The following is a 25,683-nucleotide window of genomic DNA, read 5'->3' on the forward strand; positions in this document are numbered from 1 at the left end:
TGCTGTCATGGGTACTAGGTGGGAGAATCTAGCAGTTTTCATGAAGGAACTGACTGGTGGGTTTATCTCATATCAGAGGAATTCGGGATTGGGATGCAGACCAAAATGGTTATTTCTGTATTTGAGGAGACTTTCTGAAAGGGAGATGGTGTGAGGATGGGAGCCTACGTATGAGGGAGACATTTGGAAGCTGGCATAACGTGTGTGTTTTCCATCTGTGAATACATTTTAATTGAACCTATGTTTATTAAGCAACAACTATGTATATGGCACCGTGCTATGTACCATGGGTCCACAGTCCCTGCTCTCAGGAAAAGCACTTTTTATGTCTTATTACAAGACAGCTTTTACCACAGCCCTCAGGATTAGCTGCCTTTGATATCACCATTTGAAGCACAAGGAAACTGGAGAATAATGAGGTTGAGAAATTGTTCCAATGTTATGCGGTTTTTAAGTTGCTGAGGTGGTGTGCAAACCCAAGTCTGTTTTATTCCAAGTATTTCAGTCTTATCCTAGAAATGGATGGCAGTTTAAGTCATAGGAGCAAATGAGCCCAGTGGATAAGGAAGAGATGGAAAGCTGATGGTCAAGCGTTTACTACATAGAGGCTGTGATAAGAGTTATCCCGAGGGCAGATCCTAGCCAAAAATATTGGTAAAGTAAGACGAAGTACAGAATTATCCCAGTTCTTTTTTTTTTTTTTTTTATCTTGCTTATTTACCAGCTTAATTTCTAGGTTAAGTATAAAAAACAACCAAACAGTATGTAAGAGTGTTTGATGTCAATCTTGATGTCATTTCTTCTGCTTGCCTAGCTTCTCTGGACTTCATCTGAGATACTTAACCATCTCATTCTTAGCTTTCCTGCTTTTGCTTTCTACCCAAGATCAATTCTTTGAAGGTATTTAATGATTTAGTAAACTAAAATTCTCATTTTAATTTTTTTTTATATAATGCGGAATAATCTGGAATGTAGATGCCCAAATACAATACTTTGAGAAAGAGAATTCTGAAGTCCAAAAAACATTTTCTTCACTTCTTCCCATGTATTCCCTGTTACTATTATAAACAAAGCAAAACTTATCTGTTTAGAAAACCGCTTCAGAAATGGGCAAATGTTTTTTGAGTGTAGACTTTAAGAAGCTTATTTAAAAAGTTAGTGTTAGTAGCCATTTCACTCTTACTGTGTTCTTAGTTTCCCTTCTAAAATTTGGGGGCTATTGTGATTAAGAACTCTTTATTAAACCTTCTTTACAATGACACAAACTAAATCATCATCAATTACATAAATGTTAAGTACTTTTTTCTCATGAATCTAATCAGATTGATTTTATTTTACTTCCTTGGTGGCATCTGCATCACCTCCATTGTAGCCACTAACTTACCATAAACCTTATATGAGAAAATATCCAAGTTCATCTTAATGATGTAAAGTATCTGACTTCTTTCTCTTCTTGGTTTTCACTAACCATATCTCCTTTCTTTCCATTGCTTAGCCACTCTGCTGCTATTGCAGTCTCTTTTCTGTCTTGCATAGTTAGGATCACTACAGAAGGTTTTCATAAACTCAGAGGGCATTGCACTAGTGCCTTCGTTTTCATCAGGAAAGTGATCATTGCATGGTAGGAGGAGCCACTCAATATTGCTATTTGCCATTGTTGTCTTTGCTTCCTGCTCTTTTTGACTTTCTATAATACATGTCCTCTGCATTCTTTCTCTCTCTGTATCTCTATCCCCTCTTACTTTCCTGATCCTAATAAAAAGGTTAAATTATTATTATTATTATTATTTTTTTTTTCTGAATCACAACCTGGCTTGTATTCTACTTAACTGAGAGTTGCTATGAATGAAAAGTTTGTTTTACCATGCTTTCATTCAGTCCAGTAACGTTGTGTAGAAACTGACACAGTTTTCTTGAATTGTTGTAGATGTTCCACCAACAAGTCAGGGGGTGGACCACAAGCAGGTCCAGAGAGAGCTGGGGAATGTTGTTCTGCACCTCCACAACCCTACCATCCTTTCTTCCTCTTCCATCGAAGTGCACTGGACAGTGAGTTGTTACAACATTTGATCTCAGTTTTCCTAAGCGTCTGGGAGGTCATTATAATGCATATAACATGTAACTATCTGCTGCCTACTTGTACATTAAGGATAACTGTATAGTGTAAGCACCGTTTATTACAGTGCTTATTAGTTCGGCTTTAAACAGAAAAATGTTGCATCTTGAGCCTATTTTTTTCTTATCTGCTGCAGTAGTGAACTTGACCTGTCTCAGGAAAGAAACAGAGTATTAACTATGATATGTAACTTGTGATAGGATCATTATTACATGAATCTTTTAAACTTGGGGATATTTCCAAGTATTGTTAAGGAGGCTTTTAAAATCAGAGAGCCGTCAAACATTTTAGCTTCTCATCCCGTTGGCCCAGGCGTGTCTTACGTGCAGTGTTAGCTGCCATCAGGCCTCACTTTTCTGCGTGAAGCATACAAGTTAATGCCACAGAAATTTGTATCACCTTACAGAAGATAGTGGATGTTTTTCAGTATTCTATGTATCGAATGTTTTAGCTGAAGATTCTTTTGGATTTTCTATGAGCACACTCATGTTGTCCACATTCCGATGAGTTTTATTTTTTCCTTTCTAATTCTGACACATTTCTTGTGTAAGAATGTGGGATGAAGCCAGAAAGAATCTTGTGCATTTTATAACATTTAATTTTTAAATGTTAAATGTTTTCTAATGAACCAGTAAAATAGTATGAATAATTACATTTTACTTGTCTTTTTAATAGGTAGATCAACAGTCTCAGTATATACAAGGATATAAAGTTCTCTATCGGCCATCTGGAGCCAGCCATGGAGAATCAGACTGGTTAGTTTTTGAAGTGAGGACCCCAACCAAAAACAGTGTGGTTATCCCTGATCTCAGAAAGGGCGTCAACTATGAAATTAAGGCTCGCCCTTTTTTTAATGAATTTCAAGGAGCAGATAGTGAAATCAAGTTTGCCAAAACCCTGGAAGAAGGCAAGTATGATGAAGCGTATGATTTCCATGCATTGCAGTATATTTGTTAGGATTGTACTGGCTTAATTTAAATTGTTATAATGTTAAGAGTGGCATTAATTATTAACTTTCTTGATATTGAACATACATTTTGCTAACAGTATTTGTTTATTTAGAAAACTAGAAAAGCAAAATGCTATAATAGTTGACTTGCTTCAGTAGTGGCCTACCTACAAATGTGCAAATGTGAACATTATATTACTTAATGATATACAGAAATTTAATTATTCAGAACTAAAATTCACATTTAAAAATGCAATTGTTTTCCATTTGGTTTATTTTCCATTCAGCATTTTCTGTTTGTTTGTTTTGATGCATGATTGGAGTAGTGTGTTGATTTGCCCAGGACTTTCTGGGATTAACATTTTCTTCCTAAATCTCATCTCTCTTAAAACACCTCAGTTCTAGACAAACCACTATAGCTGACCACCCTATTCCTAGAAAGTAAACAATATTTACATAAAGGTAAAAGATTACATTAAATTACAGCACGATGTTTCCCAACATGTCTTTGTCACTTTGGCTGTATAAATATGATGAATGATTAACATTCATTTTCATACTTTTGAACATTTTGAGGGAGAACATGAGACTAGAGTTACAGGGTAGAAGAAATAGGAATTGTCCTGGGATGTTTGGTGGGAACAAGGTGTTTAACTTTGGTTATGGAAAATTCACAGTGGCAGTTAATTAGCATTGAGTGAGGAACAACTTAGGTAGTTTGGGACTATTCAGACTTGGATGAAATACATCTTTAAAACATATGCAGCCGGGCACAGTGGCTCACGCCTGTAATCCAAGCACTTTGGGAGGCTGAGGCGGTGGATCACCTGAAGTCAGGAATTTGAGACCAGCCTGGCCAAAGTGGTGAAACTCCATCTCTATTAAAAATACAAAAATCAGCGGGGCGTGGTGGCGGCGCCTGTGATCCCGGCTACTCAGGGGGCTGAGGCAGGAGACTGGCTTGAACCCGGGACGGGGAGGTTGCAGTGAGCCGAGATCATATCACTGTACTACAGCCTAGAAGACAGGGGGAGACTCCGTCTCAAAAAAAAAAAAAAGAAAGAAAGAAAAAGCATATATTGATATAATATTAATGTATTTATTATTGGGTTTGATATTAATAACCTGCTTTCAGTGTTCTCTAGCACATTCTAATAACCTACCTTTTAAAACAATTTAATAGCACCCAGTGCCCCACCCCAAGGTGTGACCGTATCGAAGAATGATGGAAACGGAACTGCAATTCTGGTTAGTTGGCGGCCACCCCCGGAAGGCACCCAAAATGGAATGGTCCAAGAGTATAAGGTATGAGAATGACGTATGTGTGGGAATGTCCTGATGGACAGCCCCCGCCGTTCCCAAAGAAAAAGCTGGGATTTGTTTGTGGATATTTGGCGCCATCTGCTGGTCCAAATAGCAACATGTAAATCATTTTTAAAACGCTTTCTTGTTTATTCAGTGATTTTGAAATTCTGATTCAGTTGGTCTGACAGGGACCCTTGGACATATATTTCGGTAAATCTTTTGGCGATTCTGATGTGCATTCTTAGTTAAGGCCCAAATAAGACTGTACATGTTCTTCTGAGTAGCAGATTAATCCATACAGTAACCAAGTATCCTGAGCCGAATTTCATTTTATTTTCAAAATAGTTTTAAAAACAAATTGAGAAACCTCTTTATGAAATGTGTGTATATTAACAGTGTGGTTTTTAAAGTATTTAAAAGACTGCCATAAGTGCACTGTGGATGTTTTAATATGTTTCAAATAAGATTTTCTAGCATAATTGAGGTATTAAAAGTCTCTGTACTTTTAAGTGTTTTGTTAAGAGTTTCAAAGCTGTCTCCATACTGAGGATTGACAGGATACTATGTGTTAGTCTAGAAAAATAGAATGTTAGAGAAGATTTTTAAGGATTTAAAATGAGATGATGTCTCAGCTCTCAAGCTAAATTGTGGAATGTAGGCATTTTCCCCTAAGAGTCAAAACTCATTTCTCTCCTGAAGAAATGCAAAAGGGTGGATTTCACTTTCCTTCACGGTCAATTTAAAATAATAAAATGCCTTTCTGAAACTGATTGACTGGTACAAAATCAGTTTGTGGCTTTGGTTCAGCTGTATAATGTAATTGGGGTTAAAAAAAAATCACAAAAGAGTCTTTAATTCCAAATGGTCAGCTCCTCCTATAGGGTCTGACCATTTCTTGGTATTATGTATTGAAACTATATTAAAATAATATTAACTTTCAAAGAAAAAAGTAAAAGGATAAATGATGGAGGAGACTGGTATGCTTAGATTTCTTTTAAATCTCACTTCCTGTTAATTGTCTACTTAAAGTGAATGGTATATATTGCTTGAGGACATCATAAAGAATACAGAGCATGTCAGTTGGGTGTGGTGGCTCACCCCTGTAATCCCAGCATCTTGAGAGGCCAGCCTGGCCAATATGGTGAAACCCCATCTCTACTAAATATACAAAAATTAGCTGGGTGTGGTGGTGCTCGCCTGTAATCCCAGCTATTCAGGAGGCTGAGGCAGGAGAATCGCTGGAACTCAGGAGGTGGAAGCTGCAGGGAGCCGAGATGGCAGCACTACACTGCAGCCTGGGTGACAGAGCAAGACTCCATCTCAGATAATAACAGTAATAATGAGCATGTTTTTCTAGAGATCATTTTCTTATGGAAACTGAGTTTGAACATTGTCATGCACCATATCCAAGTTCTTATACATCGCAGAAGATCACTCGGTGATGAATCTTTTAGTGAAATTTAAAACAAGGATTATGGTATAGTTTGAAAATCTCAATTTCTTGAGAATAGTTTTCGATCGCAAATATTATTAGCCAAGGTAATCAGGTAACTCTAACTTTCCCATTAGAAGAATGCTTTTTTCACATCAAATACGTATTGCTATTCTTTATGATCTCGTGGATGCTGTGAAGCACTGATAGTCCCATTTAAATAGAAGATCAGAAGGCGAATTTTCCCTCCCTGACAATACAAGTTCAGTGTACCAGAGGGTGAATAGAATCCTGGGATGAGACTTACCCCTTGTGTACGGTTTTGTTTTTAATAATCATATTTGTGCAAACTGCTTTAGCGTATTCAGAAGCTCTCCTTCCTTTTCAATCAGCTACTCCTTGTAAAATGTGACGTGCCAGTGTCAGTGCCAGGCAGATTGATGCCAGAGAACGATTGAAGTAAAGTACGAGACTTGGAGTTTCCTACTCATTTTTGTTTTACAATATCTGGTCACCTGTGTCATGCCTAGAATGCAAATGTTGAGTGGTATTCTTCTTGATCTGCATAGACACAGCTATCTGCAAGCTACTTATTTATTTGGCAAATAATGTCTTGTTGTTAAGAAATCTTAATGAAGTAGGCTGATGGAAAGTACCTTCAAGCACAGATTTGTAGACTTAGCTGATATAACCTTTTAAAAGTATATGAGAAAGTAATAAAGACACCTTGAAACAACTTTTAACATTAAATTTGAATAGAAGATTGTTCGTAGAACTAGATTTTAGGGAAAGATGACTTTGGAGACTTCTTATGGTAGCGCATGACAGTTTTGAACTCTGTCTAGGTCTAAAACTGCAATCCTGTGTTGATCTTTGCATTAATTTAGGTGATTTACAGCTTGATTTTCGCTTCTTACAGGTTTGGTGTCTGGGCAATGAAACTCGATACCACATAAACAAAACAGTGGACGGTTCCACGTTTTCTGTGGTCATTCCCTTTCTTGTTCCTGGAATCCGGTACCGTGTGGAAGTGGCAGCCAGCACTGGGGCTGGGCCTGGGGTGAAGAGTGAGCCTCAGTTCATCCAGCTGGGTGAGTGTCAGCGCGGATCCAGGTTGACAGTCTTTCACTCTACCGTGTGTCCCGCTTTGCTTTTTTGCATTTGGCTGAGCCACCCGCCCTTGCTAATTTAATAGAATATGGAATATGGCTTAGAGCTACAAAAAGGTGTTAGCTTTACTTAAAATATGGGGGGGGGGAGAGAGAGAGAGAGACTAGATGCAGATATATAGACATAGATATCTCAACTAAACTTGAACATATCCAAGCACACATTTTTGATATTTCAAGCAAAAGGCTGTCCATATTCAATGTTATGCTAATCCTGCCCTATATAATGTTTTTATCTATTCAACAAATACTATTAATTGAGCACCAAGGATACCTCCGTGAACATGAAAGACAGTGTGCACCTTCATGGAACTCACAGTTGCTTGGATTTAAAATCAAACAGGCCGGGCGCGGTGGCTCACTCCTGTAATCCTAGCACTTTGGGAGACCAAGGTGGGCAGATCACGAAGTCAGGAGATCGAGACCATCCTGGCTAACAGGGTGAAACCCCATCTCTACTAAAAATACAAAAAAAAATTAGCCGGGTGTGGTGGCGGCACCTGTGGTCCCAACTACTCGGGAGGCTGAGGCAGGAGAATGGTGGGAACCCGGGGGGCGGAGCTTGCAGTGAGCTGAGATCGCCCCGCTGCACTCCAGCCTGGGCCACAGAGCGAGACTCCGTCTCAAAAAAAAAAATCCAACAAGTAAGCAAACTTCTATTTAAAACTTAAACCAGGTATTGTAAGTTTATAGCAATGACCAATTTATATTCACATGTAGTGTCTATTTAAAATTATAATTGCTTATTATAGCAAAAGATAGATTGAGATGACAAGAAGTATTAAAATATGTCTATGTGCTGATTGCTTAGAAAGTTAAATACAATTTGTGCCTCAAACATAGATGAATTAAAAAAAAAAAAAATCAAAAGCTTCATTACCGCAGTTCACTCTAGGCAATATGGCGTGAACATAAAGTACAAATTAGTAAGTGCATGGTAGTAGATTCTAAAACAAACAGCAAAACAATGACAAAATACCATTGTAACTGAAAAGCAAGACGAAAGGTTCAAATATTAAGAAGCTGTGTTTAAATTATGAATGATGCCAGGAAGCATATAGCACCTTTATGTTTTTGTCTTCCAGATCAGAGGTTAAGCATTAGTAGTATTTTATTACTAGTGAAATATTAGTATATGTTACTAATATTACAATCAGTTGTTCAATCATCAAAAAGGATCCGATGTATGAAGCTTTGTATTTCACAATTACATACTATTTTTGCATGTTAATAATATTGATGACATCCTGGAAATCATTTCAAAACAAAATTAAGAATCACCTGGTTTTCGTAAACTTCATTGCTATACATAAAGAACTTCACATTTATTTTGAAGAATATTATTGATGTTCCATTGTTTAGACAATGCGAGTTGCAGTAATAGATACATTTGCAGAATTTCTGTCCTATGATACAATAAATCTACCAAAGTCCACTTGTGGGGTGAGGACTCTTCCACACAGACAGTGAGGGTCATAGGCGGGTGAGTTAGCCTCTTTATCACAGGGCTTCTGAAGTGGACCCGGGGTCTGCAGCAAGGAGAGGAAAGAAACACATTGTCTATGGGAGTGCTCAATGGTGCAGGTCTAGACAGGGTGCACCTCACTCCTCGTCTATGGGAGTGCTCAATGGTGCAGGTCTAGACAGGGTGCTCCTCACTCCCCCAGTGTGACTACAAGCAGATGAATGGGGTCACTACAAAACTAAGTCGCTGGCCAGGAAGGCTCCTCCCAACAGCTCTATTAGATGAGAGTTCCATTCAAGCTTTTAGGGAAAAACTTGCTCTCTCTTTCACAGCCGTAGGCTAAAATTTGATTTTTTGCACTCATGTTACCACTAAAGAACTTATCCATGTAACTCAAAACGTCCTGTTCTCCAAAAACTAGTAAAACAAAATATTTTTTAAAACAATAACCAATGATTATATATAGAAATAAATCTTTTAAACAAAAATAGCTCCTGGTTTGTTTCAAGCAATACAAGAAACTATAACAAAATGAGTTGCTCGATGCATCTGTTGCACATTTATATAAGATGTGGAGGAAAACAGTTTAGATGGAGAAAATAGTTGATATTCAAATATTTGCCCAATTTTGTTAAATTTCAGTATGAATTTATTAACATTGAAATAAGTTAACATTGTGATGACTCTATATATTGTTGTTGTTTACCTATTTTTATGACTGAAGATTATTTAGTTCTATTTTTTGGAAGATCAATTGGGAAAATGACCATGTATAATTTTATTTATTTAAGATTGAAACCATGGGGGCCAAATTGGTTTCCTTGAAATTATAAATGAGTTCCATTTTTCCATCTCCTAATATAGGCTCAGCTGCAGGGAGACAAAGACTGAGCCAGCGAGTGCCTGTTTTAATTCATTAGTCATACCACACTTGAGTCTGTTAAGTCCATCTGGTTGCTTGCATAGGACCTCTCTTGGCTGTTTCCATATTATCTGAGGCTACCCATCTTAACCTTGCACAAATAGCCATGAAATCTATAAACCTAGCAGATACAAAGAATGTATTAGGAATAAGAAGAATAGGTCTGCTTGGTGAACTTTAAGAGGATGAAGTGCTCTTAGGATAACCAGAGGTAATAAAAGAGTCTGGAACATGAAATAAAACTTTCATTCAACAAACAGAGAAAGGCAGGTAACTGCTTGTGAAAATAGGTTTTTCAGCCTTGACCCTCTATAGAATGAGATCTGGAATTCTGTTCAAGAAAAAAGCAAACTGAAAAACCACACACACTCGTACAACATGAGAAGGAATTTAGCCATTTTGCATTGAAAGGGGTGCAGTTTTCCTGAAGGCTGTTTCCTTCATCATTGAATGCTGCTTATTTTTCCTTCCAGTTTTCTTATCAAGATGCAATGTCCTTTAATAAGAAAAAAATCCATTGAAAGAAGAATCCGTAAAAAATGTTATTCATGTGTAATGAGTTATACCAATTATCTTTCTGGAAAAGAATGTATTTTGGATTGAAAAATATTTCTCTCTTAAAGCAGATTGTATTAGCAGAATTGCTGTATTTCTTTCTAATTTGGTCTTAAGGTCTCTCTTTGCAGAGTAGCTATAAACTCTAGTCCTGCCCTGACAGGGCTTTGGAGAATTTGGTTGTGGGTGTTCACTTTGTGCCTTTCACAGGATGCTTTTTAATCCTGGCACACAGCGTAACGCCTCAGTGTTCAACCCATGACCAGGTGTCCCTCGCACAGGAAACTTGTTTATACTGGCAGATGTCCCTGTGGCTGTCATCTGACCTGTGTCCGGCTTACTCCTGTCAATGTGACCCCTCCTAGGAGAGCCTTGACTGGGAGGAAAGTTAAAACCTTCCAGTGTGTTGCTTAGGTGAGACTCAGAGGAGACAACACACCAGAAACACATGCAGTAACTGAAGCACTTTATTACTCACAGATCCGTGGGACAGAGGGTGTGCCGACAAGGGCCGACGAGGCCACCGGGGCAATGTGCTCAACCAGCAGGTGGGGGTCCAGAGAGGGAAGACCTAGGCACTGAGGCCTTTTTGCCCTTGCAGGTATTACCCAGGCAGGTTTCCTTTGGGGAGTTCCAACTGGTGGGTTCTTAGAGCAAATGGCACAAGTTCCATGGCGTCACATTCTGTCTGAGAACGGTCACTGTGGCATATCTGCACAGTCCATGAGGGGTGTGGCGTCCCTGGGGTGAGTCAAGGAAGTCGCATCTACATATCCCATAGGGAAGTGGTCACCAAAAGTCAGTCGTGTAAGGCAGATACCTGGATTGACCATGTTGAGGAACTGGAGGGAAGCAGGGAACTGGAAACTGTCAAGGGTATCAGTGAGACACCTATGAGAAGGTTAAACTTAGATTCAAAATCAATGCTGAGGCCACATAAAATTATAAGAACTCATGACAACACTATGTACCAGAGTCAAATGATTTAATAATTGTAAGAAAGCACCAATCCTAATGAAACGGGCCAACACCTTCTTGTTTCACCAGATGTGGTGAGGGAAGAACATCAAAACTGCAGACAGAGGTGGGCATTCTGCACAGTGGGCACCCTCAGGGTTGATATCACTCAGTGCCAACAAAATTAGATATTGCTTTGATGATGCAGCCTCCAGTTCTCTACAGCTACTTTGCAGACCTCTTGTGTGACTGGGTGCTGTGGTGGGCTTGAAAAAACTCAGTAGGCTTAAAACATAAATGTAAACTAAGCACATTTTATTAGCCGTATATTCCATCAATTTTTAAATATTGAATCAAAATGGCCAGCAGAAAATATGAGCCCTTTTGACTATTCATAACCCTTGATATTATAATTCCTTTACATATTTAACATTATTTTGTCTATTGCTCACCATGATTATTATTTTAATGGAGAGATTATCCATGACTCTTCCAATGGCAACATTATCTTAATTTTTCTTTGGGTTTTCCTGACCCTGAATTGTATAGGTCTTTCTGAACTTACGTTAATTAATGTGTTTCTAAGACAATTAAATGTCTTACAATATAGTGTTAGTGTCGGGGGTACACACACATACATATAGAGACTTTTCCATATCTAGCTTAGAGAGGAAATAAAATTTTATTTCTTTTTTTAAGAACATACTATTTAAGCATGCCTATAGAAGTCTGAGAAAGTTTGTATCTTGTCTGTAAATACTTATTAAATATTCCTTATTTGTACATGTATTATTTGTACGTGTATGAAAGTATTTCATTTTTTTAGTGTTATGTTTTGTATTTTTCTCAGTTAGTTAGCACTGTCCTGTGAGACTTAAAATCTAAGCAGTAACCTGCAGAGCCAGGTGCCATTGCTTTCGTTTTTAAGCATGATTCTATACAGCTGCCTCGCTTGCTTTCCGTTGAAATAAATAAATAGCATTGTGCAATTGTGCTGACAACAGTATGAGCTGTTTTATTTGATGATGGTGAGTGGTGTGAGAGGAAAACAGAAGTCATCATCTAGAAATTAACAAAGTACTGGCAGCCACAAGTGAGCGCGTGCGTTATTGCATTGAGTCTGAAGCCCACATTAATCGGAAGATGGCTTTTCAGATTCCCACGGGAACCCTGTGTCACCCGAGGACCAAGTCAGCCTGGCTCAGCAGATCTCTGACGTCGTGAAGCAGCCGGCCTTCATAGCAGGCATCGGAGCGGCCTGCTGGATCATCCTCATGGTCTTCAGCATCTGGCTTTATCGACACCGCAAGAAGAGGAGCGGACTTACTAGTACTTACGCGGGTATCAGAAAAGGTATTCGCTTTCCCAAGGTTTTCATCTTTTAATGTTTCTAAAACTCTTGATTTTAATATTTGATTCCAAATTATTCCTGATTATGCATATCCTCTAAACATGTCTTAATATATAAAGATTTTCAAAAGTACGTTTACTAACTTCTCTTACATAGCAGAACTACAAATAGAGTTGATTAGTTTCTTAGGGCTCAGTTCCTTTAAAATAGATTTCGCCAAGGTAGGTCTACCTTTGGCTGTTAGAACATTTCCCTTTTCTCTTAGGGAATTATTTTATTGCCTTATATTCTTGAGGGAAATTTTTAATGTCCTTGTTATTGGAATTATAAACGCAACCTTGAAACCATCTCACGCAGTTTCAGAGGAGACACCATTATCCTCTGTGAAGCAAAATAGAAAATACTGCCATTTGATTATGTATAAAATATTCCTTTCTTGGTGAATATGAAAGGTGTGGCTGAGCGATGTACTGTTGCTTACGGAGGGAAGAGGGTTCGTCCATTTTTGTTATTATAAAGTTGCAAAATGGAATATGTGTATGCTGTTACTTAGTGATGGTGATTTTATTACAAATAGGTTTACAGTTTTAAAAAGACAGCTTACTTGGCCACTATTATTATTTACAATTTTAAAGATCACCCAAATATGCCAAGATTTTCACAGATACTGTTGCTACTTATCCTTAAACTCTGAAGCCTGCTGATACTTTTGTGTTTTGTATTCTCAAAGGAGATTGTTAACAGTGTCAGGCAGACAATGCTCCCTGCCCCTTTGATATCTTCATCAATTCTGAGCCTCAGATCTTGGCTGTAGGTTAGGTTAGACGGTTGTAAGTTGCAGTTTTCAGGGACACCCGAGTTTATGTCATTAGTCCAACAAGATCACTTCTAGTACCCCATTCTTGCTCTCAGAATTGTACTGACTAAGTGGCAGATTATATAAATTAGAGGGCCCATCCTTCAGTCTCATGCAATAGCTTTGCTTTGCTGCAAAGCAAATTTAAAAAGGATTTCCAATTTAAAAAAAAGTCTTCTATCCTACCGTCACCAACTTTTCCCCCCAATTTTCTACATAAGTAAACATTTCTTACACATGTTGGCCAGATTGTTTCCCTGACCAATTATATGACAAAGTCAGAATTTTTCATGTTAGCTAGAACTTGAATGCCCCTACGCGTACATAAAACAGTATGGGACAGCAATCTAAAATATTTGTGTTCTCCGTCACAAGGGGACTCAGCAAGAGTCAACGCAAATGCGTCACTAACACTATAAAACTAAATCTCCTTGCCACCTGCCTGTGGCTCAGCAGCAGTTTCTTCATGTACATACATTTGCTTTAGCATTATCATCCTTAAATATGTTTTTTTCAGCTATGTGTCCTATCTAGGGATGAAGCAGTATGTCAGTATTCCCGCCTGTGAAATGGAAAAATGAGGGCTTGGAGGTTACTGAAAAGAGAACTGGTGCTCATTATGTATACAAAGTAGAAGAATGTCAGGCACATGTTATCATATAAAACCTTTGACTAAAAATAATGGTAGACAAGGGGTTTTTGGGTGTCTTTGTGTGGTGGAGCGGGAAAGGGGTAGGGTGTTAGGGGTAGAAGATGTTTAGAAAGCTGATTTGAATGAGGAAAAGGGTGACTAATTAACATATAGATGTGGAGTCTCTTGAATTCATCATCAAAAGACCTCCATCATCAACTCTGTTTTGCAAATAGCCAGTCGGGGGAATCCTGGGTTTCTTAGGAGGTGCCACAGCTACGTGATGATACTAGTTTAATGCTCTACATTGTCTTGAACTCTAGAAATGTGACATGCACTCTCCTTCCTACTGCAATGTTTCTCTTTCTTTACTAACGTGCTTTGAGCATGCCGACAAATGCCTATGTCCTCTTTGTGTAAAACCTATTACACTAATACCATTGTCCCTTCAACTTAGCTTGTGTTTAAGCAGAAATCATAGAACATAATTACAAATGTAATTGGATGAGCATTTGATTCTGCTTTCTTCACTTTGTCCTGTTGGCACTTTTTCGTCATTTTGTTTCTATGCAATTTTTTAAGTGCATTTTGAGATCTTAAATTTTCTATGCCAAAGGCAATGCCAGTAATTTTAAGAAAAAAGAAAGTGAAATATTTTAAAGAATAAAAAACGCAAAAGAGTCCATTGACCTGTAAAACATCAAGCCAGAGTGTCACTTTGGGGGAATAGTGAGTCTGTTTAACATTTCCCCCTTACGTTTAGCTGTCGGTGTGACATCTGCCAGTTCGCTGGGTACCCCCTGCCACATGCATTCACATAGTGCACCAGCATCACGTAGGGACACAGAGAGTTTATTATATTATTGGAAGCTTTGAAAATTAAGTTGCTATTTGGTGTGCTAGCAGTGAAAATTTCATTTAGATTGACCTCCTTTTCATCTCTTCTTCAGTTCCTCAAAGTGGGGTTAGCAGTTAGCTAGGAGAAGTAATGACAAGGACCTTTCATATTTTCCCGGTGTCCTTGTGATTGCAAATTAATGTTCAGGCACTCCATTCTTGCTTGAATAGCTTTAGTTTCAAATGCACCTTTCTTTTTTTTTTTATGAAGACTTGTTACTATGGCTCTGAATTTTTGAATGTAGCTAAATTACACTGACTCTGAAAAGACCTGACTGAAAAAAAAACACAATAAGATTCTTAAAACAGGGATTGCTGTGCTACAAGCGAAGGCCAGGATATAAATTGGGGATGTAGCATTGAGGTTTTTGCTTTTGTTCTTTCTAGTATGCTCAGAGATAAAGTGTCTTGGTAAGAACTGGCAATTGTAGAGGATGCTATAGCCTTTCAGTTTGCAACCCCAAATGCTCCGATTTTACAGTAAATTTCCTGGAGATGTTCAAATGTGAAATAGAAAATATAATTCTGGCAGTGTTTTGATACATGATAAGTAATCAATATTCTAGTTTGTTTGTACTAAAGATTATTTTAAAGAAACTTTAATCTTAAAGGGAATAACATATATTTCCTTGCTTTTTTTTTTTTTTTTTTTTTTTAACCAGAGCAGCGTTTACTTTAATTTAACATGAAGAGATTGGAAATAAGTCAATCTCCTCCCTCTATGAAATGACATGGAAATTGCTTTGCCGTTATCCAACCCCCCAGGAATGGGAGAAGATAGGAAAAGTGGGGGAGGAATGGCTGCTACTTTTGAGGTCTGCAGTTCAATTTCAGGCATTATTGATTAGATTAAGATTTATAACTGCAGAGAGAGCGACGGTTTTCAGAAGGGTGTCATTGTTCCATTGTTTAGCTTCTACTGTGGTATTAAAAGAATGCCCAGTCTACTTCTAGGAAGCTTCTCAAAGTCAACTCAAAGAAATTAGAATTTAAAACTCCAGTTTTTTCTGTCCATTCACAAATTTTTATGATGATAAGAAATGTCATTTGTGTGATAAATAAGAAGTCAGGCATTTCCCCTCAGCAAAAGAGTTAAATTTTGTGGTTCTCTTTTATTCAGTTCCTCTTTTTCTTTGCTTTCCTTTCCTTTCGTTGTGTTTGTTTTTTCTTCCCCTTTCCCTGCCTTTCCTTCTTTTCCTTCTTTCTCTCTTTTTTTCTCTCAATGTTGAGTACATAAGTGTATCTAGTAGTTCACTTTAATAAGCATTTACTTTCAGATTTCTAGATAAGGTCCAGCAAGACTCTGATAATACTTGTTTAAGAATCCATCATCCTGTGTTTGGAGATGATTAATAGTGGGGATTCTTGTTTGTACGAAAGCCATGAGCTAAATCTGTGTTACTAAATGCAGGGTCATTTGCAGGCTAACCTAGCAGAATTCCCTTCCTGAGCGTACTAGAATGTCAGACACTTCAGAATGGTACCTGTAGAAACAAGCTTCTTTATTTAACCTCAGAGTTGGTTTTATTCATAGATCAGAGTATCAGAACTACTGGCTTAGTTATTTACATTTGTTTTATGTTCAGCTGTCTGCTTGATTTATACTAATGTGATATGTTCCCTTTCTCTCTTCAGCTTAATAACTGGTTTATATTTTGTTTTGATTTTCAGTCCCGTCTTTTACCTTCACACCAACAGGTATATATTTGCACTTACCCTCCTCCTTTCCATTGTTAGTTTGGCATGTGTTCTACTATTGTGTTTCTGTTTTTATTTCATTTTCTGCAGTAAGTGGGGTAAGAACTTAAAGTGGCATATAATACTTGATTTACTCACACCAGGCATGTGTTTAAAGTAGGAATGGTTGGTGTTGCTTTTCTTCCATTTGATGCAATGATGTATTCACAATTCCACACTGGATCTTAGCCTTGTTTGCATGTGTTTCATTAAGTAGACACACTCTCTCTACTTTCAGCATGATTTAACATGCTAATGATCTTATTGACTATTTCAGACTTGGCAGTGCATTTTTCAACTTAAGCTTTCGAGTTTTCCAACAAAAATTTCTCTCCCTTGTATCTCTCTGTCCCTAGAATCAATATTGTTAAAGGTAACCAAAATATCCAGCACATGTGAAAGATAAAACTTTTCATTTTCCCTAAGTCAGAATCCTAATATTCCATTCTATTCAAAATGGGTCCTCTTCTGTCACATCACCTCCAGGAAAAGATGTACCTGTAGTTACGCCCTCTCAGTTTTAATCCAGTTATTGTCATCACTGGGAGCAGTTATCTCTCTGTAACACACTTCCAGTTTGGAGTTCTTCTAAGTAGCGGAATTTGGCAGCTTTAAAAACACATTTCTTCTTAGAAAATGTGTCTGTATTTACAGAAAAGCTAATCTTCTTAACCACTTAGCCTAACTATGTGCAAATCTTTTTTTGTTGTTGTTATGGTTAAAATTTTCCACCCCACATTTATTACTCTGAGAATGCTTTCAAGAGCATTATATTTTGATTATCTATACATGTCTGATGAAAATATAATAAGAAATAATTTGCACAGGCCACAATAAAAAATAGGTCACATGAATTAATAGTCACAACTTGGCATACATCTTTGTGTGTGGAAAGCTTTATTTTAACATTTATCTTTGACTTACTGGTACTCATATTTCTGGGAAAATAATCTAGTAGGTTTTTTTTTTCCTGAGTTTAAGTTTACACTTATATAAAATCATGAAATTATGTGCTCCAATAATCAATTCAAAATGGAAATCCATGGGAATGCTAATGTACAGATGTGTAATAGTTATATTTAATAAGAATGTACTGATGTTTTGCTTTTTCTTGATTCTCCACCTTATTGGAACATGAAGAAAATAAGAGTGATATATAGACATCTAATTATATAAATATAATTTGATATATGATATGTATATATAATTCTATACAATAGTTAAAGAAATGTCACTAGTTGAATCAGAAATCTGTAACATCGTGTGATTTTTGCAATGCTTCTATGTAGGAAGACAGAAGGAGCTCCATTTTTAAAAAGTTGCTCATGAATGTAATAGCTTTTGATATATAAATGTCTATTAATTGTTCCTTTTTTTCATAACATTCTAGTAACTTACCAGAGAGGAGGCGAAGCTGTCAGCAGTGGAGGGAGGTAATTATCTTGCTTGTTTTGTAGATCCTACAGGGAATTCCAAATATTTCTTCACCTTCCTCAACGACACCACGTTCTCTGCTTAAAAAGTCTAACTTCAAGGTGAAATGTATTTAGTTCCTTGAGAAAGACTCCATTTAACTGTGCTGTTGAACCAAGCTGTTTACACACAAATGTAGTTGATTGGGGTAGTTGCATCTTAATCAGTGACCACCAGAGAGCGCACTTTAACCAAGAAAGAGACGCAGATTTAGCAAGTGATTAAAAGGCGTTAAAGTGACTAAGCTGTGGCATTTACGAAGATGAACAAATACAGCTAGCTAACAAATACTATCAAAGAAAAAGTGTTCATTTGAAAAACCTGCTGAACACAGCAATCGCTCATAAGTTGTAGGTTATGTTTGTTCGTTCTTGTCATGAATTCAACATAGTTCACATCTCCATTTGCAGGAACATGTGTTGAAATAAAAGAGGAAGTCTGGGTAGCTTGTTAACAAAGAACGTTTTCCCTCCTCTAATTAAAATGAATCTCAATCTTATATTTATGATTTTTAAAGTAATTATTATTCAGTAAACTTTAATATATTCACAGAGAAATCACAAATTGATGTGACAACCAGCTTAAAGGGGCTGAAATAAGGTATAAGTTACGTGATGAGCCAAGCTTCAGAATTTTTCGCAATAAGATGTTTTCTTTTTTTCTCCAAGACAGTAACATCTAGTTTACGGTGTAAAAAAAAAAATCTTCCACCAAAACCATCTTATAATTCAAACTCAGTGAACTTTACTAAATTCCCTTCTTTGTACAGCTGTGTAACATGGCTGCTACTGGAAAGCTAGAAATGAGTAAGATATTATTCCTGAGTTAAAGGAACGTACCATCAGATAAGAAAATGACTGAATTTAAGAAGTGGTTTAAAAAAATAAAGGTTGACCACCTTTAGCCAGTGCTGTACACATTTGGCGACAAGTACTAATCTTTTCTTTCCTGGGCGTTGCTCACTTCCTGGCTTCATACCTGTGAAACAAAGCCAGCCAGTGACAGACCCAAAGCTAGGAAGATTTTCATAAGGAATAAATCCACTTGATTCAGGAATTAAAGCAGGGCATGTTTGTGCATCCAGGGGAATTCCATCTAAATCACAACCCAGACATTCATGAAAGAGCCTCTGGCATGAGAACATTTTCTCATGGGTGAATCTGGAATACCTGATTTTATAACCACTTCATTACATGTGTATATTTCAGCCTCCTCATTAATCAAAGCATGTGAAAGTGCTTCTTGAGCATCTTTGATATGTTCTTCACTAGCCTCTGTGCGTGGGCATGTGTACACAAGTATCACAGACACATGCACTTACAGAAATATAAGCCTGGTTCCTGCTCTAAAAGAATTTACAACCTGGATAGAGCAAACTAGCACATGGGAAACGATGGCAGGAACGCATAGGTAGCAAATGCTAGTTGCTATGGCAGGATGGAAAGATTACAAAGTTCCTGAGCTGTCTATTTGGAAAGCTCACTGTATCACAAAACAAACATAGCTTTTTAAATTTAAAAATAGAATCCCTGGCAGCGAAACTGATTTACTTCAAAGACTAAGTAGAAATGATCATTTTCCTAAATGAAATGCTAAACCATGTTGGGATATTACGGAGGCAACAGTTCAATAAAGATTTCAGAGTCAATGCTCAAAATGTCAGTTATATACAAAACGTTAAAATTATTTATTTGTGCCATATATTGAACACTTACTATGTGACAGGCACTAGTTTACTTACTTGGGATGCACCAGTAAGCAAAGTGGGTAAAAATTCCTGCCCTTCTAGACCTTAGGTTGTAGTGGGGGAGATGCAAGATGAATAATAAACATTTTTTTAAAAAGTCAACTGTATAATATCAGCAGTTGATAAATGCTGTGGAAAAAATAAAGCAGGATGAGGACAATAAGGATGCTTTACGAAGGGGCCTCCTTCCTAGCCACTTATGGATGTGTGTGTCAGTGTGTGTGTCTGTGTGTCTGTGTCTGTGTTTCGTGATCCAGTGAGATCAGAGAGGGATAATGAACCAGACTCCTACACTGACTTCTCTTGTGTCTGTCCCTTAAGCTCTGGTTTCCCTCATGTGTTTCAGATTCTCTTGAGTCCTCACTGGACCTCCTACCTCACTTGGTTAATGACACCGGAGCAAAAACCTTCCATCCATCCTCTTGGATCTCCTGTCTCCGTTACTGCGTTTTGTTGATGCTGTCTCTTAACTCCTTTCACTCTCATATTGTTTCATTTCCAGCCCTACTTCTCTTTGCCTAGTCTATGACAAAAGCTCTCAGGAGTCCCACCTTTATCTATAATACCTTCATTAGCACTATTTCCTGCTAATTCCCTTTGCTCACTGGAGACAGAATGATCTTTTGAAATGCATATTGATCATGTTTCTGAGCTCCAGACAATCCCATTATCAACAGGACCTACCATGTTTAGAATATCAGATCTAAACTGGCCATAATATGCAAAGTCCACAAGCTCTAGGGCTCTGCAGACTTACTTCACACCTCAAAATGTGCCAGACCTTACAATCCCCTGTATCACCCCACCTGCCATTTGCCCAGATTGCATTTTCCTCTGTGTCCTTACTGCACTGCCCACGTACTATATAGGTCTGGACTGTCTCCCCACCCAGCGACCCTTCTCCGTTTACTGAATTCCACCTACTCTGCCCTCCATTAACTCTCTAATGTGGAGTTACCTCAATGAAGCACCTAACATAAGGTGATGCCATTATGTTTTGTTTGTATCAGAGGTCAGCTAATGATGTCTCGTGGGCCAAATCCAGCCTGCCACCTGTTTTTGTAAAGAAAGTGTTATAAGAATACAGCCAGACTCATTTGTGTACATATTTTCCATGACTGTATTTGAGCCACATTGGCAGGGTTGACTAGTTATCAAAGAAACGATACGGTTTGGAAAGCCTTAAAACGTTACTATCTGGTCCCTTACAGAAAATGTTTGGCAACTCCTGGTAGATAATGATTACCTCTGTCAAGAGAATGTGAGTTCCTGGAGGATGGAGATTACATGGTTTATTTATTGATAAATGGATTTTTAATAAAGTAATAAATGTAATTTATTGAATTACATAAATAAATGTGATAAATGACACAAAAGATTAATTTTTGAAAGATGTCACTTATAAGTAAGAAAAAAATGAATGAACCATTGAATAAATGAATGTCAGAAGGCCTGAGTCCAGTCCTTGGTGACATCAGAGAAGTTTTGGAGGCTGTATTTTTTTCCTCTAATGGAAGGAGAAGGTTATCTAGAACTCTGTTGTAATTGTGAACCTTGCAAATGTGGCTATTCCTGGAAAAGACAGAATAAAGATTGTGGTAAGCAAAGAGACCCCTTCCCAACTTAAAAAGGGCAAAGAAATTATGAGAAAATCTGGGGAAATGATCATGGAAATATTAAGTAACTCTTTCTATTCATTTGTTTTCCTTTCCTCAAACATTCCAGGCAATGTGTCCAAAAAAACGTACTTAATCCAAACCACAGTAGAAAGCAAGAAAGCAGAGAAAACCTGAGAAGGGTGGGGCGGGAAAGTCTGGCTAACCTGGTAGAGAATGCCAATGCCACATTCCCTGTTGGTGGGAGGTGAGGAAATAGAGCTCAAGCCTTTGCTTCTCTTTAAAATATTGGCAATTCTGAGATCTAGCCCTTGGCTTTAGAGCTCATTCAGTCTGCCAGTGGGAAGGGGAGACAGCCTATCGCCTGACAAGCCTTCCTGCCAGGCTCCTTCACCGTTTCCCCAGCTCCTGGACTCTGTCGTGTTCTATTTTGTGATTTAGCAGCTCAAAGAGGCTTTCTTGGGGTGAGTGATTGGAATATCAACAGAAGAGTAGGAATTGAAGGTAATTGCCATATAATTACTAAAGTGCATTTGCCCTCTTTTTTCTTCATGACACGAATCTATCCACTTAATATATTATATGATAATATTATATAATAATATTTAAGAAACATGTTAATACCTATAACCAGCATGTGGATTGTTTCTGCTTCATATCTTGAGCTCAAATACATAAAGGTAGCCTGGAGAATTGTTTAAAAAAAGACCTTAGCACCCTTATTAGAGTAGCTACATATGACCTTGACTTCCTCCAAGTCCTCTCAGATATATACATGGCATTTTAAGGTTCATTATGGGCCAGTAACCACAGCTCACCTTCTGCCTTAAATAATTAGCATTCCAAATTCAAGTCTAAACAGAAAGCTTGGATGTAAACCGTTAAGTCAGCTTCCCGTTGGAAATCACTCATATATATGAAAAGCGCTCTCCGCCTATGATGATATCAAAGCATTCACTATGAAAGTATTTTTCAGAGGGAATCAGAGCAGTATAAAAATTTGTCTATTTCTTTTGAAACATGTAAGTCAGTCTGTGGAAAATTTCCTCTTGACCCATACTTCAGATGTCCTGTAACATCTCTGCTGTGTCACATATGGAGTTTTATTTTTAATAACTTCTACAGTGATAATATTCATAGTTTAAGTTCAAAGAAAAATAAAATAGGAAAGCAAAAGATTACTAGATGCAGAATTTCTATAACTAATATCTATTTCAAAGGCTCCAGATATCTGTTACAACTTGCATTTAAATGTTTAAAATTTCAACAGTTTGGAAACGTTGTTCTTCAAATCACGATTTATCAACAATTTTAATAGTAAAGTTGGCTCAGTTTTAACAGCTTACACTTCCAATACTTTCTCCACTCTTCCTTTTATTAAGAATATTCCAGAGCTTTGGGAAATGTTAGCACTTTCCGGTATATGTGTTTATAAAATCTTATATTGAGTGTATACTCTAGGGCCGGCCTGCTAGGGTTTGATTTTCAGCTCTGCCACTCACTGACTTTATATAACCGCGTACAAACTTCTTCACATCTCTTAGACATCCCATTTCCTCATCTTTAAAATTTGGACAACAGTACCTGCCGTGTAGAATTGTTGTGGTGACTAAATGAGTTCAAACATGTTAAAAAAAAAAAAAAAAAAAAACAATGCGTCACACATTATAAGCAAAGGGTAAATATTTGTTTTTATTATATAAATATATGTACCCACATATGTATAGAAAAATGAATCATAAATCCATAGCCTTTTTTCGAGTGAATTACTTCTCCACCATCATTTGCATACTAAATTTCCTCAGTAGACTATGTGCTAGAATAAGAACCATGGAAGGTAAAATATCAGATTCTTGCTTCCCAGGTAAATAAGAAACATAATGATTGCATTTTAACATAGAAAATAAAACCACCAAGAAAATGTTTGCAGAGTCTGTAATACCAGTCTGTTTATTGTGAGTGGGACATCACCTCTTCTGCTGAATGGAGGTATGTGTGAAGTCAGTGTTGGAGAAGGAAAGGAAGAATGCCACTCTTGAACTCCAGTTTGAGTCCCTGGCTCTGTTAGTCCAGGGCTGCCATTAATAATCGCTGATGCACTTGGCATTCCCAATGCACGGCAAAAGAAGAATCACGTCTTCTGCCAAAAACTACCAAAATGAACGCTCATATTCTTTTTAGTGGGCATCTCTTGTTTTATCAGATTTAATTCATCGGCTTTCCTTTGCTTATGTTGGGATGTATGACATTTTACAATGTCACCATCAGCAAATGTTGACAAGCTTACAGACCTATGCACTGAAACATTGATGAGGATTCGTGTAAAATGTCACAGAGCCCCCAAACTCATTAGGTATGAAGCATGGTTTTGGAGAAAAATACGCCAGCGCGTTTAATTTGAAGCATCTATCGTCTGAGTAAAGAGGCTTGTTTCATTTTTTTAATGAAGTTATAAGGAGTCACAGGTTTTTAATGGGTCAAAATGAAGAAGTGCCAACTATCTGAATTAGGACATTTTTTTAAGCTACTACAAGACTCAAAAATATTTTCATATTCCATGTTTGATTTTTAACCATTCTGACTAAAGGCAGAGTACAACGTTGCAAACGATATGAGATTTTAGGTCTGATGCATAACTCTTCCTGTGTACAGTTATGGCTGTGTGAATGGAGGTGCAGCCCAGGACCTTATGGTAAGTTGCCTTGAGTGTAGAGTCAAAGGGATAATAATGTCATTCAGCATAGTTCATCAGATGATTGGTGAGAATAACAAGATGAGGAAGTTATTGGAATTTTCAGTAGAAAATATCATTCTCTATTCATATAACATTTACTTTTATGTATTTTTTTATTTAGGCCTGGACTTCTCAACATCAGCGAACCTGCCACGCAGCCATGGCTGGCAGACACGTGGCCTAATACTGGCAACAATCACAATGACTGCTCCATCAACTGCTGCACGGCAGGCAATGGAAACAGCGACAGCAACCTCACTACCTACAGTCGCCCAGGTTAGGGATGCAGAGAGCGTGATCTGTAGAAGCTTTTTAAGGAACCAGCCAGAAGATGTTTTCTTTCCCTCTCCCTACATGGGAAGATAAAATTTGACCAATATTTTATCCAATGCTGACTATCATTTAGCAAAATAACCTGATTTAAGTATTTTCTCCATCCCTTAACCTCCGTACTTTGCTAAAGTCCACCAAAAGTATTTTGCCCAGATAATTGGGAAGATAAATTATACAATCGATAGCAAATAAGGAAAAATAAAATCATGTGAAAGTATGTATGTATGTATGCATTTATTGGAGACAGAATCTCACTCTGATGCCCAGGCTGGAGGGTAGTGGCATCCGCTTCCTGAGTTCCAGTGATTCTCATGCCTCAGCCTCCCGAGTAGCTGGGACTACAGGCATGCACCATCAGGCTCAGCTAATTTTCATGTATATATTTTTAAGTAGAGATGGGGTTTTGCCATGTTGCCCAGGCTGGTCTCAAACTCCTGGCCTCGCATGATCCATTGACCTCAGCTCCCCAAAGTGCGGGGTAGGAGTACAGGCGTGAGCCACTGTGCCCAGCGGTAAAAGTATTTAAAAAAATATTTTTTTTTGACAGAGTCTCACTCTGTAGCCCAGGTTAGAGTGCAGAGGCGCAATCTCGGCTCACTGCAACCTCCGCCTCCCGGGTTCAAGTGATTCTCCTGCCTCAGCCTCCCAAGTAGCTGGGATTACAGTCACACAGCACCACACCCAGCTGATTTTTCTGTTTTTAGTAGAGATAGGGTTTTACCATGTTGGCCAGGCTGGTCTCAAGTATTTATGTTGATAAGAATGTATGTGATTACGATTTCTTTTACCCTTTTTGTTTGTTTGTTTGTTTGTTGTTTTTTGAGATAGGATCTCACTCTCTCACCCAGGCTGGAGTACGGTGGCATTAACACAGCTCACTGCAACCTCAGCCTCCTGGGCTCAACTAATCCTCTCACCTCAGCCTCCCAAGTAGCTGAGACCACAGGCGGGCACCACCATGCCTTGCAAATTAAAACAAATTTTTTGTAGAGATGCAGGTCTTGCTATGTTGCTCAGGCTGGTCTCAAATTCCTGCACTCAGGCAGCCCTCCTGCCTCAGCCTCCCAAAGTGTTAGGATTATAGGGGTGAGCTACTGTGCCTGCTATATAATTTTTAGTTGTAATTAAATAATCTTTAATCATATTTAATCATTTTTGAGATTTGGCGAATAACATAGATCAAAAGGTAAATAAATTCATAGTTACAATGAACCAAATTCTTTAATAGCAAAAACAGTAATAATAATAATATACAACAGTAATACAAAAATTTAATTAAAAATTAACTGAAATTTTAAATCAGATTTTATAGTATATTAGCAAATCCTGAGGGCATGAGATATATGTATATATATTGTGTGTATATATACATACATATATACACATACATAGATATATATGTATTATGTGTATATATACACACACACTCATATACATA

General features: G+C 37.7%; 1 protein-coding gene across 3 annotated transcripts in view; it reads left to right on the top strand.

Annotated features, from left to right (window-relative positions):
- Positions 1-25,683, top strand: part of ROBO1 (roundabout guidance receptor 1) — a 1,175,986-nt gene that overhangs the window by 1,104,636 nt on the left and 45,667 nt on the right. For 2 of the 3 annotated variants that reach the window (XM_026457251.1, XM_026457257.1), the window contains exons 14-20: positions 1,928-2,049; positions 2,792-3,023; positions 4,249-4,370; positions 6,722-6,893; positions 12,026-12,223; positions 17,733-17,775; positions 24,034-24,188. In XM_026457251.1, coding sequence (XP_026313036.1) covers positions 1,928-2,049; positions 2,792-3,023; positions 4,249-4,370; positions 6,722-6,893; positions 12,026-12,223; positions 17,733-17,775; positions 24,034-24,188 — 1,044 coding nt within the window. Of the gene's footprint in view, positions 1-1,927; positions 2,050-2,791; positions 3,024-4,248; positions 4,371-6,721; positions 6,894-12,025; positions 12,224-16,276; positions 16,304-17,732; positions 17,776-24,033; positions 24,189-25,683 lie in introns of all 3 variants that reach the window. The other variant, XM_026457249.2, reaches the window with a different exon arrangement.

Source organism: Piliocolobus tephrosceles, chromosome 2, assembly GCF_002776525.5.
Source record: "Piliocolobus tephrosceles isolate RC106 chromosome 2, ASM277652v3, whole genome shotgun sequence".
In the NCBI taxonomy this organism is placed as follows: Eukaryota; Metazoa; Chordata; class Mammalia; order Primates; family Cercopithecidae; genus Piliocolobus; species Piliocolobus tephrosceles.